This window comes from Phyllobates terribilis, unplaced genomic scaffold, assembly GCF_046119375.1.
Source record: "Phyllobates terribilis strain yellow unplaced genomic scaffold, ASM4611937v1 Scaffold_2__4_contigs__length_985480577, whole genome shotgun sequence".
In the NCBI taxonomy this organism is placed as follows: Eukaryota; Metazoa; Chordata; class Amphibia; order Anura; family Dendrobatidae; genus Phyllobates; species Phyllobates terribilis.
In genome coordinates this window covers 648,442,071-648,461,037 of record NW_027362762.1, presented here as the reverse complement: position 1 = coordinate 648,461,037, position 18,967 = coordinate 648,442,071, and the positions used below count along the sequence as shown (strand labels likewise).

At 39.3% G+C, this 18,967-nt stretch overlaps 1 protein-coding gene across 2 annotated transcripts in view; it reads left to right on the top strand.

The window, feature by feature from the left end:
* Positions 1 to 17,611, top strand: part of SHISA4 (shisa family member 4) — a 41,306-nt gene extending 23,695 nt beyond the window's left edge. For both annotated transcript variants that reach the window (XM_073666689.1, XM_073666690.1), the window contains exons 4-5: positions 3,161 to 3,436; positions 10,582 to 17,611. In XM_073666689.1, coding sequence (XP_073522790.1) covers positions 3,161 to 3,436; positions 10,582 to 10,616 — 311 coding nt within the window. In that variant the 3' untranslated portion in view covers positions 10,617 to 17,611. The remainder of the gene's footprint in view (positions 1 to 3,160; positions 3,437 to 10,581) is intronic.
* Positions 17,612 to 18,967: the final 1,356 nt, after the last annotated feature.

Genomic DNA, 18,967 nt, shown 5'->3' with positions numbered 1-18,967 from the left:
ACACTCTCCATGTTAAACACACACAAACACACTATGCTACATGCACTGCATGATACACACACTGTATGTTACACATACACTCCATGCTACACACACACACACACACTGTATGTTACATACACCTACACACTTCAAGTCACACAAACACACGCACTGTATTTTACATACACTCTGAATGTTAGAACCAGGGCTGTGGAGTCGGAGTCGTGGAGTCGGAGCCCATTTTGGTGCAGGCAAAATCTGTGATTATCAGCCTGCAACAATTGGAAGACAACATTGATGGCAGAAATTTACCCACTGAGATACCATGATAAATACTAATTGGAGCATCATGAAAGTCACAGGGCTCGCTTCGTCACACTATTGTTAGGCCTGGCATTGGAGTCTCCTTGGCTGAAGCTTTTATAAGGACAACTCAAAGCTTAACAAAGGCCCCCAAACTGCAAAAGATAAAGAGTAACATGGTGATTTGAAATAAATAATTACGATATATATATGTGCCAGGTTACTTGACTAAGGGTAGTGTTAATACTAGACCATTTACTGACTGATGGCAGAATTACACTAGATTAACCATTCTCTGCTATTGCATTCCCTTTCCTCCCCACCAAGTCAACCTTGTGCTGTATTCTATTATTCTACGGACACCATTCTGCTACTATTAGTTTATATTAAAAATATGACAACATATATGCATAATTACTGCATACTATATTGTATGATTATATTGCACTGTACCTGGAAAGCAGCTTAGTAAATGTTTTATACCACCTATATTATATAGCTGCACTGGGCACCTGATTCCAGAGTAATATTCAGTCATTCATTAGGCTCTTTTATATAGATCCACTAGAACATTTTGGGGTACATATAATAGAAGAAAAATCTGATATTCCTATGGGTGAGGGCAGATGGCAAAAAATAACTTGTCAGTATGAATATAGGGATACTAAATTATTATTTTTTTAATTACTTTTGCACAACAAAAACACTTTTTTTAATTGCTCACATTTATCAATGAACCCTGAGAGACATTTTTTTTTACTGACCCCCGAGCTTCCTGGAAGGTAATTTTTACTTTTCAGTGCTAACCTTTTTTCCCTGAAATGTTTTTTTATTTTTTTTGTAGTCGCAATATGGGACTTGACTATGTGTTTGTTTGATCACTTATAAAATGCTCTGCAATGCTTTTGTATTGCAATTTATTATATCTCTCAACATAGCACTTTACAATTTAGGTTAGCATTTGCGTTTAACCAGTTAGGGCTGTCTACAGTAGAGAGAAAGCAGGAGAGAATAAACAAAGCAGTCAATAGGTAGGATTTGCAAAGGAAGCCGTTCCAAAAATATTGGAGTGATAATAAAAAAAAACAGGATAGTTCATTGTCTTTTGTAGTCAACAATAAAAGGGATCATTCATACAATTTTATGTGAGAACCCGTAAAAGGGGTGACATCTTCTATCCTTCTAGTATTGACATTAAGAGCCTCTAATTTTCTGTATAATGACAGCCAAAGTTCTCCCACAGTAATCACATAGAGACCTTGTGCTCTCCACTTACCTTTTACAACATTTTATGCTATAGTAGCTTTTCTGTGGGCTCAGATGAAATTGGCTACCTTTCCCTACTTTCACTCATCAGTGAGCCTTGGGTTCTTTTGCTGGTTCACTGGTTGTCCTGACCACTGCATAGTGGGAACACCCCACAAAACCTGCCATTTTGGGGATCCTAGGACCCAGTTATTTTTGTTTAATAATAGGGCTTGACATAGGGATACTTCAGGGTTAGCTGTCGATGAGTGGGGTGGCACTGTCGTTATTTAGGGTGCCAACCTCCGCGGCAAGTTAGGGAACATATTTTTGTAAGGGCCATTAATAGGGACTTTTAAGCTTTTGACATTGCCTTAGGTCTGCTTTCCCAGATACATTATTGAACCCTGTATCCCTCTTGTACTTAATGTGCATATTTTGGGAAATATATATGGATGATTTTGTTACTATTGGTTACATCCACTTACCATACTTCTTCCCTATGAACTAATAATATCACATATAAATAGTTTTTGTTTTGTTTTTCTTGTGTTGGTGGGCCATTTTAAACATTCTGAAATAAACATTTAATATTTTATATATAAGGGTAGCTATTGTCCTGGACACTATTATATTTTATACCCCAATATGCTATCATTTGTAAGCTATAACAATCTGACTCTTGTCAAAGTAACACATGAACTTCAAGATGCCATTGTTATGAGATAAGCAATGTTATTCATTTCACCTGTGATATTGGGGTGAACAATTAACAGTTGAATAACCACTAACTTTATAAACATAGACTGAACACATTATTAACCCCTTCCCAATATCCAAAAATACACATACAGGCTGTGAAGTCGGTTTCCACTTTGGTGGAGTCGGTATAAAATGGGCCGACTCCAACTCATATATTAAATTGGGTTCATTAGTAAAATGCAGTATGTGCTGTAAATTTTTTAATAATTTAGGAAAGTTATGAAATGTCCTGTAAATGTCTGCTCTGTCCCTAATCTAAGGATTTAGGCTTTCAGTTCAGATGAATTTGTGCTGTACTTTATGCTCATTAGTCTGGCAGTGCCATGGAGTCTGAAATCAAAGAAATTGAGGAGTCAGAGTCAGAGGTTTGGCTTATCGACTCCAAAGCCCTGTAAAGCCCAAGTCAGGTGCGGAAGTATGGAGCAGACTCAGGAGCTGATCCTGTACCATACCCTCATATCCAGCAGATTCTGGCTTTGTTCCACAGCCAGCATCTGCTTTTAACCAAATTTCTGAATTTTTTTCCACCAGTAAAATAAAAATATATGTACTGCATATAAAAATTTGGTACAGTTGTACTGACCTCTATAATTATGTTGACAGATCAATTTTACCACACTATGAATGCCTTAAAAAAACTAAATAATGGTGGAATTGGAGTTTTTGTTCCATAATTTCACCACATCTGGATTTTTATTTTCCATTTTCCAGTAGGTTGTATCAAAAAATAAATGGTGCCATTCAAAACTACAATTCCTCCCACAAAAAAGCATATGGCTATATCAACAAAACAATACAAAAGTTATAGCTCTTGTAAAAAGAGAGGAAAAAACAAAGTCACTAATTTTATATTTATTTTGTCTTTTAGTGCAAGAAACCCAGATGTCAGGAATTTCTCAGCAACCACCATATCCTACACAGCCTTCATATCCTACACAGCCTACATATCCTATGCAGCCCGCATATCCAATGCAACCTCCTTACCCTATGCAGTCTCCTTATCCCCCACAACCACCGTACCCAATGGACCCTAAGTTTGCACCACCACCACCAGGATATGAACCTGTGCCTGTGTATCAACCAAGTGGTCCAACACCACAATATCCGATGTACCCTCCAGGACCTCCAATGTACAATCCAAATGGTAAGACACACATAGTTTTGTTTAAAGGGCCTGTCAGCACAGAATAACTGTTCAAACAAAGTACAGGCGCTCAGTGCACCATGGCGGGGACAAACATTTCAGTGCACCTTCCTACCTACTTGTTTTCTTTCTATCTCCGCCCTTCTATGGCTCTTAGCTTCATTGAGTGACAGCCAAAGTTCTCAATCAATGTATGGAGGGGTGGAGAAATAGGGAAAATAAGTAAGTGAGAAAGGTTCACTTAAATGTTTGGCCATGCCAAGGGTGCACCGAGCACCTGTACTTGGTTTGAACATTCATTCTGTGCCTTTAAAGGAGGAAAGTTTCTACTTGTGGAGAGTGTCAAGTCGACTTACAGGGGTTGTCCGGTCAAAAGTGATAAGTCTGCAGTCACTCTGTGTGACTGCAGACTTATGAATCCCCCTAGCGCAGGCACTGTGCACTACGGGGATTTGCCGATATAAGACCCGGGACTGGAGGCTATGTATACGTTATACATACCCCCCCGGCCATTCAGCACCGCCTCACTCCATACACTTGTATGGAGTGAGGCCACGCCCTGTCTAGTGATGTGGACGGCCAGTGGGCACGTCCAACTAGAAGGCGTGGCCTCGCTCAATACAAGTGTATGGAGAGCGAGGCTGCGCCCACTGGCCGGGGCTATGTATAGCACATACATACCCTCCATTACCAGGTCTAATACCTGCGAATCCCCACAGTGCACAGTGCCTGCGCTGGGGAGATTCATAAGTCTGCAGTCACATAAAGTGACTGCAGACTTACCACTTTTGACCTGACAACCCCTTTAAGGATGCTAATAGGCTGTGCAATGCTTCTTTAGGAGTTTAAAGCGAACCTGTCACGAAGAAAATGCAGTGCGATCTGCGGGCATCATGTTATAGAGAAGGAGGAGGTGAGCAGAATGATATGTGATTTTGTGAGACACGATTCAGTATAACATGTGATTTATTAATTTGTACCTCTGCTCTTTCTGGGATTTCCAGTCCAGTGGGTGGTTGTATCAGTGACTGACAGCTATTTCTGTATGCACACTTATACACGGATAGCTGTCAGTTATTAATAGCCCCGCCCACTGGACCAAAAATGCCAGAAAGAGCAGAGGATTAAATGATGAAAATACAGGTTATACCTAGTCTTTTCTCACAACCCTATACATCAATCTGCTGAGCTCCCCCTGCTTTATAACATGATGCCTGCAGATTATACTGCATTTTCATGGTGACATGTTTCCTTTAAATAGTTTCTTCAGGAACAGAACTGGACCTCAAGAACTGGACCTATTGGATGACCTACAGTATTGGAAATAGGAATTAGTAATCCTGAAAGTCAATATCAATCCTTTTAATTTTTCTTGCCACAGTAGTTAGAATAAGAAGCCAAACCAGAAACTCTATTTGCAAACACGTTTCAAGGTGTTTACCCCTCAGTTTAAAGTAGGAAGTCTGATTTGGCTGGGTGAGAGGCCTCTGATGAGGGTCTAAGACGTTTTTAAAACGTCCTGGTTGGGAAGGACTTCCCGACCTTGGACATATGGACATGCCATGGCAATTTTGCAGAGTGTTCAGCGAATATGACAGCTGACATCCGGTCCTCACTGCCGGGAGCAGTGCCCGCACCGTTCCTGGCAGTTTAACCCCCTAAATGGTGTGACAGTTATAAAGCATTGCAATGCTTTATAACAGTGATTAGAGTGCTAAAAGTGAAAGTCCCATAAAGGAATTAAGTAATAAAGTAAAAAAAATTGTAAAAATATTTTTTATAAAAAAAATATGTCTACTTTTTTTCCCATAAAAATACTTATTTATGGGTAGATTACATATTTGATGTTGCTGCGTCCGGAACGACCCAATTTCTAAAACTGTCACACTAGTTAACTCCTTCAGCGAACAGCGTAAAAAAAAAAAAAAAAAGGCAAAAAACGTCATCTTGTCCCGTAAAAAAACAAGCTGCCATACAGTTCAATGAGCGGAAAGTTAAAAAAGTTATCGCTCTCCAAATACAGCGATGCAAATATAATTCTTTTTCTATGAAAGTTTTTACTGTGTAAAAGCGCCAAAACATAAAAAATTATATAGATGTGGTATCGCTGTAATTGCACTGACCCAAAGAATAAAGCTGCCTTGTCAATTTTTGACACACGGAACGGCATAAAGAAGACCTTCCCGCAAAATAGAATTCCTGAACTGCTGTTTTTGGTTTATTCTGCCTCCCAGAAATCAATGTGCCTTGAAAATGGTACCCATAAAAACGTCAAATCGGCCCGCAAAAAAAACAAGCCCTCACATGACTGTTGGTAGAAATATGGAAAAAGTATAGCGCTCACAATTTGGCGATGCAAAAACTATTTTTGCTAAAAAAAAGCGTCTTTTAGTGAACGAAAGCATCCCGACATAAAAAACAACATAAATCTGGTATCGCTGTAATCGCACCGACCCGAAGAATAAAGTCGTCTAATCACTTATACCGCATGAGGAACAGAGTAATAAATAAATAAAATCAATTCTTCACCTGCTGTTGATTTGTTCATTCTGACTCCCAAAGATTGCAGTATGGCTCATATTAATCCTGCGCTGAGCTCTTACACTCTGGTTTATCTCTATTTATCTCCATGTAAAACAGAACTCCCAGCAGAAGATTCCCTATAATGAGGCAGATCGAGGCACTGTAGAAGCCATCTGGCCTATAATCCGGCGGTGTCTGTCTTTTTAGGCGTGCATAAAAGTGCCGTCGGTCACAGTTTTATGCACTTCTGAAAAGAAGGACACTGCTGAACAGAGGCCAGACGGAGTTCAGAGTAAGTCTGCTGCCTCATTATAGTGAATGGATCCCTCGGAGGTTTCATGTGAATCACTTCACTCGTAGATTTAGATGGAATCCCGATGTAAGTGCTCAGCATTGAGTAATCCCAAACATTATGTAAAATGTTCCCAATAAAAGCTTCAACTCAATCCACAGAAAAGCAAGTCCCCACTCAAGTCTGTCATCTGTTAATGGAAATATAGGGGGCTTCCACGGTACTGGTAAAAACAAAGGCTCTGGAAAAGCATTATGGCGCCTGACTCTCACCCCCCCCCCCCCCCCAAAAAAAAAAAAAAAAATCCAGCAAATTCTTATTTCCAACAAAATTTCTGTTGGTAAATTGGTATAAAATTCTGTGACAGACCCGTGGTGACAATATGATCACTGCACCCTTAGATGAATTCATTGAAAGGTGTAGGTTGTAAAATGACATCAATTATGGTGGGTTCTGCTGTTCTGGCACCTCAGAGGCTCTTTCAGTGGGTCGTGGCAACCATAAACCATAACCGTAAAATCTACACTATAATATGAAGCTCCTTCCCTTCTGAGTTTTGCACTGTGCCTCAAAAGTAGTTCCTGATAACATGTAGGGTATTGGCTTACTCAGGAGAAATTGCACAACAAACTGCGAGGTCCATTTTGTTTCTTATTAGCCCTTATAAAAATTAAACATTGGGGGCTAAAACAACATTTTAGCAGTAAAAATTTAATTATTCTTTCTTCACAGCCCAATGGTATAAATTTCTATGAGGCACATGTGGTGTCAACATGCTCACTGCACCCCTATATGAATTCATTGAGAGGTGTAGTTTGTAAAATGACGTCACTCATGGGGGGTTTCTGCTGTTCTTTCACCTCTGGGGCTCTGCCAATGTGACATGACACTCGCAAACCTTAACAGTAATATTTGAACTCCAATATGCCGCTTCTTCCCTTCTGAGCTTTGCGTTATGCCTCAAAAGAAGTTTTTGACCGCATATGGGGTATTTGTGTAATCAGGAGAAACTGTACAATAAATTTTGGGGTACATTTTCTCCTGTTCCCTTGTGAAAATAAAAACATTTGGGGCATAACCAACTTTTCTTGCGGGAAAAATGTATTTTCTCATTTTCATGGTTCAACGTTATAAACTTATGTGAAGCACCTGAGGGTTCAAAGTGCTCACCACAAATCTAGATACATTTCTTGTAGGGTTTAGTTTCCAAAATGGCATTACTTGTGGGGGGTTTCCACTGTTTAGGCACATCAGGGGCTCTCCAAACCCAACATGGTGTCCGCCAACGATTCCCGACAATTTTGCGTTCAAAAAGTCAAATGACTCTCCTTCCATTCCTGCTATGCGCCCAAACAGTAGTTTTCCCCCACATCTGGGGTATTGACGTACTCAGGAGAAATTGCACAACAAATTGGTGTAATTTATCCTGTTACTTTTGTGAAATTCAAAATTTGGGGCTAAAAGAACATTTTTGTGGGAAAAATGTGACTTTTCATTTTCACGGCTCTACATTATAAACTTCTGTGAAGCACCTGGGGGTTCAAGGTGCTCACAACACATCTAGATATGTTCCTTGAGGGGTCTAGTTTCCAAAATGGGGTCATTGGTGGGGGGTTTCCACTGTTTAAGCACATCAGGGGTTCTCCAAACGTGACTTGGCGTCTGCTTTTGTTTCTAGCCATTTTTGCGTTCAAAAAGTCCAACGATGCTCCTTCCCTTTCAAGTTCTGCCATGCGTCCAAACAGTAGTTTTCCCCCACATATGGGGTATCGGTGTACTCAGGAGAAATTGCACAACAAATTTTGGGGTCTAATTTCTCCTGTTACTCTTGTGAAAATAAAAAATTTGGGGATATAGTAAAATTTTTGTGAAAAAGGTAAAATGTTTATTTTTTTCTTTCCACATTGTATTAATTCCTGTGAAGTAACTGAAGGGTTAATAAACTTATTGAATGTGGTTTTGAGGACTTTGAGAGGTGCGGTTTTTTTTAATGGTGTCGCTTTTGGGTATTTTCTGTCATATAGGCCACCCAAAGTCACTTCAAATGTGATGTACTCCCTAAAAAAATGGTTTTGTAAATTTTGTTGGAAAAATTAGAAATTGTTGATCAACTTTTAACCCTTCTAACTTCCTAAAAAAAATAGTTTCAAAAATTGTGCTGTTGTAATGTAGACATTTGGGAAATGTTATTTATTAACTTATTGTGTGACATAACACTCTGGTTTAAAGGCATAACAATTAAAAGTTTGAAACTAGTAAAATTTTCACCAAATTTCCGACATTTTCACAAATAAATGCAAGTCATATCGAACAAATTTTACCACTATCATGAAGTACAATATGTCACGAAGAAACAGTCTCAGAATCAGGGTGATCCTCTCAGAATCAGGGTGATCCGTTGAAGTGTTCCAGAGTTATTACCCCATAAAGTGACACTGGTCTGAATAGTAAAATTTGGCCTGGTCATGAAGGGGAAAACTGGCTTGGGGGTGAAGGGGTTAATCCCTTTAAAGCCTGGCCATCACCCCCGGGTTCAGTGAGGGCTCCGGCGCTGAGCCCGCACTAAACCAAGCACATGTCAGCTGTAAGAATCAGTTAACATGTGCCACAACAGCCGCAGGTGGAATCGCGATCCACCCACAGCTGTTAACCAGATAAACGCCTCTGTCAATCTCTGACAACGGCATTTAACAGCGCCGCGCCAGAAGCGCGGCCTTAGCTTCGCTCATCAGTAACCCCATGACGTGATCGCGGGTCACTGATAAATGGGCATGGCAACCCGGGGTCTGCAGCAGACCCCTGTGGTTGTCATGTCTCGCTAGCTATGAGCGCCACCTAGTGGTCGGCGCTCATAGCACTGGAGCATTTCTCCTGCATACAGGTGATCTGCTCCCTTGCCTGTATGCAGGAGAAACGATCAGGAAACTGCAGCTTCTAGTCTCCTGTGGAGACTATTGAAGCATGCAGAAAGTGTAAAAAAAATGGTTTTAAAAATAAAAGTTTAAATCACCCCCCTTTCGCCCCATTCAAAATAAAATAATAAAAAAATATTCCCACATACACATATTTGGTATCGCCGCATTCACAATCGCCCGATCTATCAATATAAACTGTAAACGGCGTAACGAAAAAAAATTCTAAACCCCAGAATTACGTTTATTTGGTCGTCGCAACATTGCAATTAAATGCAATAACGGGCGATCAAAACGTCAGATTTTTCCCAAAATGGTATCAATAAAAACGTCAGCTCGGCACGCAAAAAATAAACCAACACCCGGCCCCAGATCCCAAAAATGGAGACTCTATGGGTCTTGGAAAATGCCGCCATTTTTTAAAATTTTTTTTTTAAGCAAACTTTGGATTTTTTTTCACCACTTAAATAAAAAAGAACCTATACATGTTTGATGTCTACAAACTCGTAATGACCTGGAGAATAATAATGGCAGGTCAGTTTTAGCATTCAGTGAACGTGGTTAAAAAAAAAAAAAAAAAAAAAAACAACTGTGGAATTGCATTTTTCTGCAATTTCACCACACTTGCAATTTTTTTCCCGTTTTCCAGTACACTATATGGTAAAACTAGTGATGGCGTTTAAAAGTACAACTCATCCCGCAAAAAATAAGCCCTCACATGGCCATATTGTCCAAAAAATAAAAAGGCTATGGCTCTGGGAAGAAGGGGAGTAAAAAATGAAAACGGAAAAACCCAAGGTCCTTAAGGGGTTAATGAGAGCTATGCCTTCTTACCCAAAGTCATGTGTCAAGAATGGTTAAGTGATAGATATTGACTTTTAGGCTATGTGCCCACGTTGCATTTATGAAGCAGAAAATTTCTGCTGCATAAATGCAAGTCCTCTCCCGGAAAAACGCATGCGGAATTCCGCACGCGTTTATCGTGCATTTTTCGCGCGTTTATCACGCGTTTTCCACATGCGGAATTGCCTTGCGTTTTTTATGCATTGGACAAAGGCAATTCCGCTTGCGGAAACGCAAAATTAAATGACATGCTGCGGATTTTTGAACGCGGCATAAACGCTGCGGAAAAATCCGCAACATGTGCATAGAACTTGCGGAATCCCATTGGGGACCATGGGGTGCGGATATACATGCATTTTTCAAGCGTTTACGCTGCGGAAATTCCGCAGCATATACGCTTGAAAAATGCTACGTGGGCACACAGCCTTAGGAGTGCTACATCCTATAGGTGGCACTAGAAGTCCACTCCTCTTTCCCTCTGAAAAGGCTATTTGCATTGTTTTGTTTAGTCATTTTTGTATATTCTTGCAGGGTTTTTTACCTAAAATGATGGTAACCGACTTTCTTTTCCTTAGTTGCGCCTCCAAACACAATGTATCCTGGAGTATGACAAGACAAAAGCAGAAAAATGGATGCCACTGGTTCATTTCATCATGTCTTCTATTGATCATCTCAGAGGGATACTCTATATTTATTTTGTTTGTTTCATCGCAGACCTTCTGTATAACCACTGTTGTACCATATAATGAAAATATACATGCCATTATCAGGAAGACTCCCCTCTTTGACCGCATATGGGGTATTTGTGTATTCTTGTGGACTAACATGATGTCCATTAAACAGTTAAATTGAACAGTCAGAGCTCTCAGACTATGTTTATAGCAAATTAACAGTTATTATTGTTTTAATTATACATTGTGTCAGTTCAACAGCAAAATCTTATCAGCTCCATGTAAATACAAGCCAAGGTTCTTAAAGGGGTTGTCTAGTCTCAGGCAAAAAGTCTGCAGTCACTCTGTGTGACTACAGACAGCTGAATAATGACCTTTTGTGATGCGCACAGTGTCACAGTTTCCCTTTATGACTACATGCATGCGATTTGCATACTCATGTTCACATGCCAACTATTCTCACACTTCTGCGCTCACTTTAAGATAATTGTGAGAAGTGTCATAGGCAAGGGGGCCGCGACTGCAAGTATGTGAATCGCATACATCACGTGACCACCCACCCGCACAGGCAATAGAGTGGAATCATGACAGTGTGTGCATTGCACATTGTAATAATTTGACTTTTTGCAGAATTTTCTTCTAATATCGGACAACCTCTTTAGGGGTTTACTTACATATTTACCAAAAGCGAGGATCTCACTTGAGTGTGTTGCAGCATATTACAGTGTCCTGGTGTAATCATTTGGTTTGTCACAAATTAAAACAAATGATAGTGAATTATTGAAGCATCCTGAATCTTAAATTCACAAATATGTTAACGTTTGCTTTGTTTATATGTAATTACCAGTACCAGCACTTCCTGTCATAATAAACAAGATGTGTTTTAATTGTGTAGTATCATTGTATTGTCCATCTGTCAATAACCAGAGTCCTGTAGGGGCAGGGCAAAATTTGGACCTGGGCCCCACACCATCAACATGTTGCTCATATTCTTGGGCCCTAGTGGCATTAATGGAGTCTGTGTTAGAGACTACCCCCATAAAAATGAAAAATTCCAAATATGTGAAACGGACCATAGTTATCGAATAAAAAAATATCACCATACTGTTACTATATAATGTTCACTATGCTAAGACCAATATTACCAATGCACACATATGTGTATATATATAAATTGGCAAGTGCTTATGTATTCACCCCTTTTGCAATAAAGCCCCTAAATATTTCTGGTGCAAGCTATTGCCATCATAAGTCACATGCTTAGTGAAAGAGAGTCCACTTGTGTGCAATCTAAGTGTCACATGGTCTGTCAGTATATACATCTTTTCTGAAAGGCCACAGAGGCTGCAACACCATTGAGCAAGAAACGCCACTAACCGAACAACACCATGAAGACCAAAGAGATCTACAAACGAGTCAGGGACAAAGTTGTTGAGAAGTACAAGTCAGAGTTGGGTTATAAAAAAAAAAATAATAATAATAATAACCCAATCTCTGATGATCCCCCAAAGCACCATCAAATCCATTATCATCACATGAAAAGAACATGGTACCAGGGGAGGGCTTTAATCAGAGAGGCAGCACAGAGACCAAAGGTAACCCTAAAGGAGCTGCAGAGTTCTCAAGCAGAGACTGGAGTATCTATCCATACAACCACAATAAGCCGTACACTCCATAGAGGTGGCCTTTATGAAAGAGTAGGCAGAAAAAAAGCCTTTACTTAAACGCAAAAATTGTAAGCTCCTTTTGAGTTTGCCAAAAGACATGTAGGAGTCTCCTCAAATGTGGGTGCTGTGGTCAGATGAGATCAAAATTTGAACTTTTGGGCCTCCAAGGTAAGCGCTGTGTCTGGCGCCAAACCAACACAGATCATCACCCCAAGAACACCATGTCCCTGCTGGCGAAAAACTTCCTCACAGCATGATGCTGCCACTTCCATGTTTCACTGTGTTTTTTGTCAGCAGAAACAAGGAAAATGGTCAAGGGGAAGATGGATGGTGCGAAATACAAACCTGTTTGTCATTGATTTCAGACTGAACAAGACAATGACCCAAAGCATATTGCTAAAGCAACACTTGAGTGTTGTCTACGAGGGATCCTCAACATTTTTCATGACACCAACTGAATCTATGGAATGGCTACAGCTTTATTCAGGAACACGCTTAAAAAACCCTTGACTCCTTCACCGCCGTCTTTAGGATCTTTCTTTTCTCTCCCTACTTAAATATGTGAAGAAGGAAATGGAACTTTTTCTAACATCTGGTAAAATGGGAATTCTTCCCATCAGTGTTCGTTACAACATCAATACCGGACGCTGAACTCAGTGAGGGTATACTCTTTCTGGTGTATGACGGGAGCATGAGATCATGCTCCCTTACTAAGGTTTATCATATGTTCTTTTTTCTAACTTTGTTGGTTAATGTTCATATATATAATGTTGCCAAAACACTAGACCAGCTGTCTGTTAAATCTAGCTTATGGAACCATAAGACTAGCACTTACATTTTTCTATGGAAAACATGGGATCTGAAGTTGTGGGTATGATTTCTTGTAGGATGGTGGGACAGCAGTCCGGCGCTTCAGGGATGGAGATATATGCCGACCCACCAGTGTTCACATGAATATAAACCTTATTTCCTAAAGATATCAGCGCATCCATTTATATATGCTAATGTATGATATGTATAAGCTGCAATGGCATCATGTGACCACAGGAGGTCACTGTTTCCTTACTACTCTCTGCAATGGTTTTTTTAATCAGTTAATCAGTTTGAGTGCAGGAGGAGAGAGGGGAGACGGCGCCGCCATTTTGTTGGATGGAAAAAGGACCGCAGATGGCAAAGGTGGGCGAGTACAGCCGGAGGACCACGTGAGGAGTGACGGTCGTCTGGATGGATATGCCCCCGTTTGGGAAGGAGGCCCCCTCAGCTGCCTGCTAGCACCTGACGTGTCAGACATTTAAGGCCCTCGGCATCATTGTAGAGGGTAACCGTGTACGCAACTACATTTTTTTGGCGTCTAAACCAAAGTCTGATCAGAGGCCTCTATATAGCTAGTCAGTTAGTTAGACGGTGTTTTTGCTCAGGCCAGAACTTACCCAACTAACGGAGCCCGGGATCTTGTTGTTATTTAGACTTTTATTTTTTTATTTTATGCTGGACTCCTGAGTATCTAGTATGGTGTGGCCGTACCTCACGTGCTATATAATTGAGTAGCTTTGAACCTTACGGACAGACTTGTTTTACATAGTAAGGTGCTTGAAAGGCACCTATGAACATTGCTATCGTAAAAGTCCCTGATCCAAAGTCCTGTTGAAGCAGCTGCTGTTAAAATGTAAATGTGAACACTAAGCGCTTTGGGGAGCCGGGATATTTAGAAGTTATAAGATTGTAAACTGCTGTGTTGCACCGCGGGCAGCCCAGGCCTCGTATTCACTGAAATTGTTCCTGGTTCGAGTATTAATAGTTTTTATATTCTGCAGTACATATCGTGGGCTGCCCTGCTGTACTGCATAATAGTCTCAACTCTAGGCTGAGTGTTTGGATTTGTATATGTTGTGGGTGTAGTTTCATATAGCTCCCTCTTGATTCAGTTATCTGGGGATAAACTGTCTGGGTCGTCTTCCTTGTCTGTGACTTCATCGTATCCTGAGAACCCCCTCGGTACTCTGCTTACATGCTCATGAGAGAATCAAGGTCTTCTCTCAGATAAAATGCTACCATCCTCACATTGTGTCTCTGGTGGAAACACATTTGACAAGAGAGTCGGTTAAGTATGTTCAGAAACCTTGGGTACAATGGTCTATTCACGCATTTCACGCTAGTTATTCTAGAGGTGTATCTCTATTAATACATAGGTCTATCAGATGGCAGATAAAAGTGGCTCGTAACGGCCCAGAAGGGCAATTTGTTTTTGTACGTGCACTAATAGATTCTAGAGATTATGTTATAATATGTATATATAACCCCAGTCCAGCTAATATGACAATTCTCAAAAAGGCGGTGAGCTTTGCTCTGAACTATCCAGATGCACATGTTCTGTGTATGGGGGATTTCAATTTAGTAATAGATAACGATCTGGATAGATTTAGAGTGGAGGATGGAGTCTCTCACGCGGTCTCCTCTCCTCAGTTATCAATGTTTATGGAGAGCAATGGCTGGTTGGATCTATGGAGGCTACGCCATCCTGATGTGAGAGAATATACCTGCCATTCATCTACTAGGCGAACTCTCTTTCGTCTGGATTATACAACCCCTGGCAAAAACTATGGAATCACCGGGCTCGGAGGATGTTCATTCAGTTGTTTAATGTTGTTGAAAAAAAGCAGATCACAGACATGGCACAAAACTAAAGTCATTTCAAATGGCAACTTTATGGCTTTAAGAAACACTAAGGAAATCAAGATAAAAAATGTGGTACTCAGTAAGGGTAATTTTTTTCAGACCAAAGAGAGGGAAAAAATGATGGAATCACTCAATTCTGAGGAAAAAAATATGGAATCATGAAAAACAAACACACAAAAGAACACTCCAATACATCACAAGTATTTTGTTGCACCACCTCTGGCTTTAATAACAGCTTGCAGTCTCTGAGGCATGGACTTAACGAGTGACAAACAGTACTCTTCATCAATCTGGCTCCAGCTTTCTGTGATTGCTGTTGCCAGATCAGCTTTGCAGGTTGGAGCCTTGTCATGGACCATTTTCTTCAACTTTCACCAAAGATTTTCAATTGGATTGAGATCCGGACTATTTGCAGGCCATGACATTGACCTTATGTGTCTTCTTTCAAGGAATGTTTTCACAGTGTTTGTTCTATGGCAGGATGCATTATCATCTTGAAAAATTATGTAATCATCCCCAAATATCCTTTCAATTGATGGGATAAGAAAACTGTCCAAAATATCAATGGAAACTTGGGCATTTATTGAAGATGTAATGACAGCCATCTCCCCAGTGCCTTTACCTGACATGCAGCCCCATATCATCAATGACTGTGGAAATTTGCATGTTCTCTTCATGCAGTCATCTTTATAAATCTCATTGGAATGGCACCAAACAAAAGTTCCAGCATCATCACCTTGCCCATTGCAGATTTGCGATTCATCACTGAATATGACTTTCATCCAGTCATATACAGTTCACGAATGCTTTTCCTTAACCCATTATAACCTTGTTTTTTACTGTTTAGGTGTTAATGATGGCTTATGTTTAGCTTTTCTGTATGTAAATCCCATTTCCTTTAGGCAGTTTCTTATAGTTCGGTCACAGACATTGACTCCAGTTTCCTCCCATTCGTTCCTCATTTGTGTTGTGCATTTCCTGTTTTGGAGACATATTGCTTTAAGTTTCCAGTCTTGATGCTTCGATGTCTTCCTTGGTCTACCAGTATGTTTGCCTTTGACAACCTTCCCATGTTGTTTGTATTTTGTCCAGATTTTAGACACAGCTGACTGTGAACAACCAACATCTTTTGCAATATTGTGTGATGATTTACCTTCTTTTAAGAGTTTGATAATCGAGCTTAGTAAACCTCTACCAAATTTTCAGACACTCAAGGCAGTTATCACCGTCTGGAGAAATCTGCTCAAAAAAACAAAGTCAAAATTTAAAGATTTGAAGCTTAATTCTCTTCCAATCCAAATTTTAGAAATTGTAATCGCTAAGCTGAAATTGAGTACATGGTTGGAATTGGGTATTTTAGTAATCCAAGATATAATTCTGGATAATAATCTTATTACTTTTCAATCCCTCCAGGATAAATATACTTTACCTAACAAAGAAATTTTGACATGGTTAAAATTACAATTATTCCTGACTTCAAAAAACATTCTCTTTTCTCTTCCCCAATTCATTATTGACCTTTTATCTAAACCCTTTGATAGCCCCAAATGGGTGACAAACCGTCTGTATAGGATTTACAATGATGACATTGAACTACTAAACACTAAAAACATAATAACATGGGAAAAAGAACTCCAAGTTCAAATAGACATATCACAACTCTCTTCATCTCTAGACATCATTTACTCAAACACTCTGTGTGCTTCTCTACATGAGTCCCATGATAAGATCTTGTCTAGATGGTACTGGACACCGGAGAGAATTTATTAAATCTCACCATCGACATCATCTGACTGTTGGAGGGGTTGCGGGAAGATGGGGACCCTCTCACATGTTTTCTGGGGTTGTCCTAAGCTCAATAATCTTTGGACAGACCTTAGAAACCTTATTAAAAACCTCACTAGCTTACGAATTTCCGTTAATCCACAATTGGTTCTTCTGCTGCTAGTTATAGATACTTTCCCCAACAATCTAAGGCACATAATTTGTCACATTTTAATAACTACTAAATTGTTGATAGCTTCACGTTGGAAACAAGTTGAAGCTCCAACCATAGCAGATGTAATAGACAGAGTTTCTATCCACAATATCTATGAATACAATATAGCCCTTAGACAGAAGGACTTGAATAAATATAAATTTAAATGGGATATTTGGTCGCAAAACTTTATGCCAAACTTAATTTCTTGACACTGCATTAACATTGTGAAACTACGATTTTTGAATTCTGATTCAATAACGGTGTATTTATATCATTTTGTTTAATTCACTAACTGAACTTAGTTCCGAAACTTAGGCTATGATACTCTTTGTAAGAATTTGGGATGTTAAAAGTAATGTATTACGCTTTTGGTTAACCAACTTGTATGATTATGTTGTAAGTTCCTTTTATGTTGTCTGTTTTTCCCCTTTCCCCAAATTTATGTTATTTCCTTGTAAATCTGTGATTAAAACATATTGCATAGATATATCTGTATTATATGATAATAACTCACATATGTTATATCTACAATAACCACTCTGTATAATATAATACATAAAGTATTTACAGTTTTGTTAATTGAAAACTTCATAAAAATATTTTAAAGCAAGAGTTTGATAATCTTCTCCTTTGTTTCAATTGACATCTCTCGTGTTGGAGCCATGATTCATGTCAGTCCACTTGGTGCAACAGCTCTCCAAGGTATGATCACTCCTTTTTAGATGCAGACTAACGAGCAGATCTAATTAGTTTTGGAAATGAAAATTTACAGGGTGATTCCATAATTTTTTCCTCAGAATTGAGTGATTCCATAATTTTTTCTCTCTGTTTGGTGTGAAAAAAATTACCCTTACTGAGTACCACATTTTTTTCTTGATTTCTTTTAGTGTTTCTTAAAGCTCTAAAGTTGCCATTTGAAATGACTTTAGTTTTGTGCCATGTCTGTGATCTGCTTTTTATCAACAACATTAAACAACTGAATGAACATGCTCCGAGCCCTGTGATTCCATAATTTTTGCCAGGGGTTGTATATTTGGATCCAGTAACTTGGCAGTTTGGGTGGGAGAGGTAAAGCATGGGAATAGAAGTATTTAAGACCACAGCCCAGTAATAATTAACATTAAGTCCGGTCAGACTGGTAATAATTATTTTTGGAAACTAAATCCATTCTGGCTGAAATTGATAGGCCCTATCGACAGAATGATAGACAAACTGGACTGTTTTCTTTCGACCCACCCTGAACCCCAAAACACCAATCTATTCTGGGATACAATAAAAGCATACATCAGAGGCTGTCCTCTACAATATCATATATCAAACGAGTAACATCAAAAGAGGATGAGGAAATGGAAGAAAAATTGAGAGAATCGGGAAAACCTTACATTTCTAATCAGGCAAATGAAAGTAGAATTGAATGGTTAAGCTCCCATAGATTATACACACAATATATAGATACAAAATCCAAACGTAAATTATTTTTTACCTGTCAATCATACTTTGAACTAGATAACCAATCCAGTAAATTACTAGCATTTATGGTCCGTCAGCACAATACATCGAATACTACAGTATACTTCAAACTCAAAAACCAAATGGCCCTTTAGCCACTTCAACTGATGATATAATTGAATGTTTCTATGAGTATTACAAAACATTATATAGATCTGGAAGTGAAACTGATACTTCAGAATGCCTTAAATATTTATCGGATATAGCATTTCCTACATTAAGTATTTCTCAACAATCCTTTCTAGATGCGGATTTTACTCTGGAAGAGATAGACAGGACCATTACAGATATGGCATTGGGTAAGACGCTGGGACCGGATGGTTTTCCCATAGAAATGTATGGAAGATATCGAGATATGCTGGCGCCTCTTCTTCTAGAAGTGTTCCAACAAATCAATGAGGGAGTTTGTCCCCCAAACTCCTTCTATGAAGAAAATATAATAGTACTTAAAAAAAGA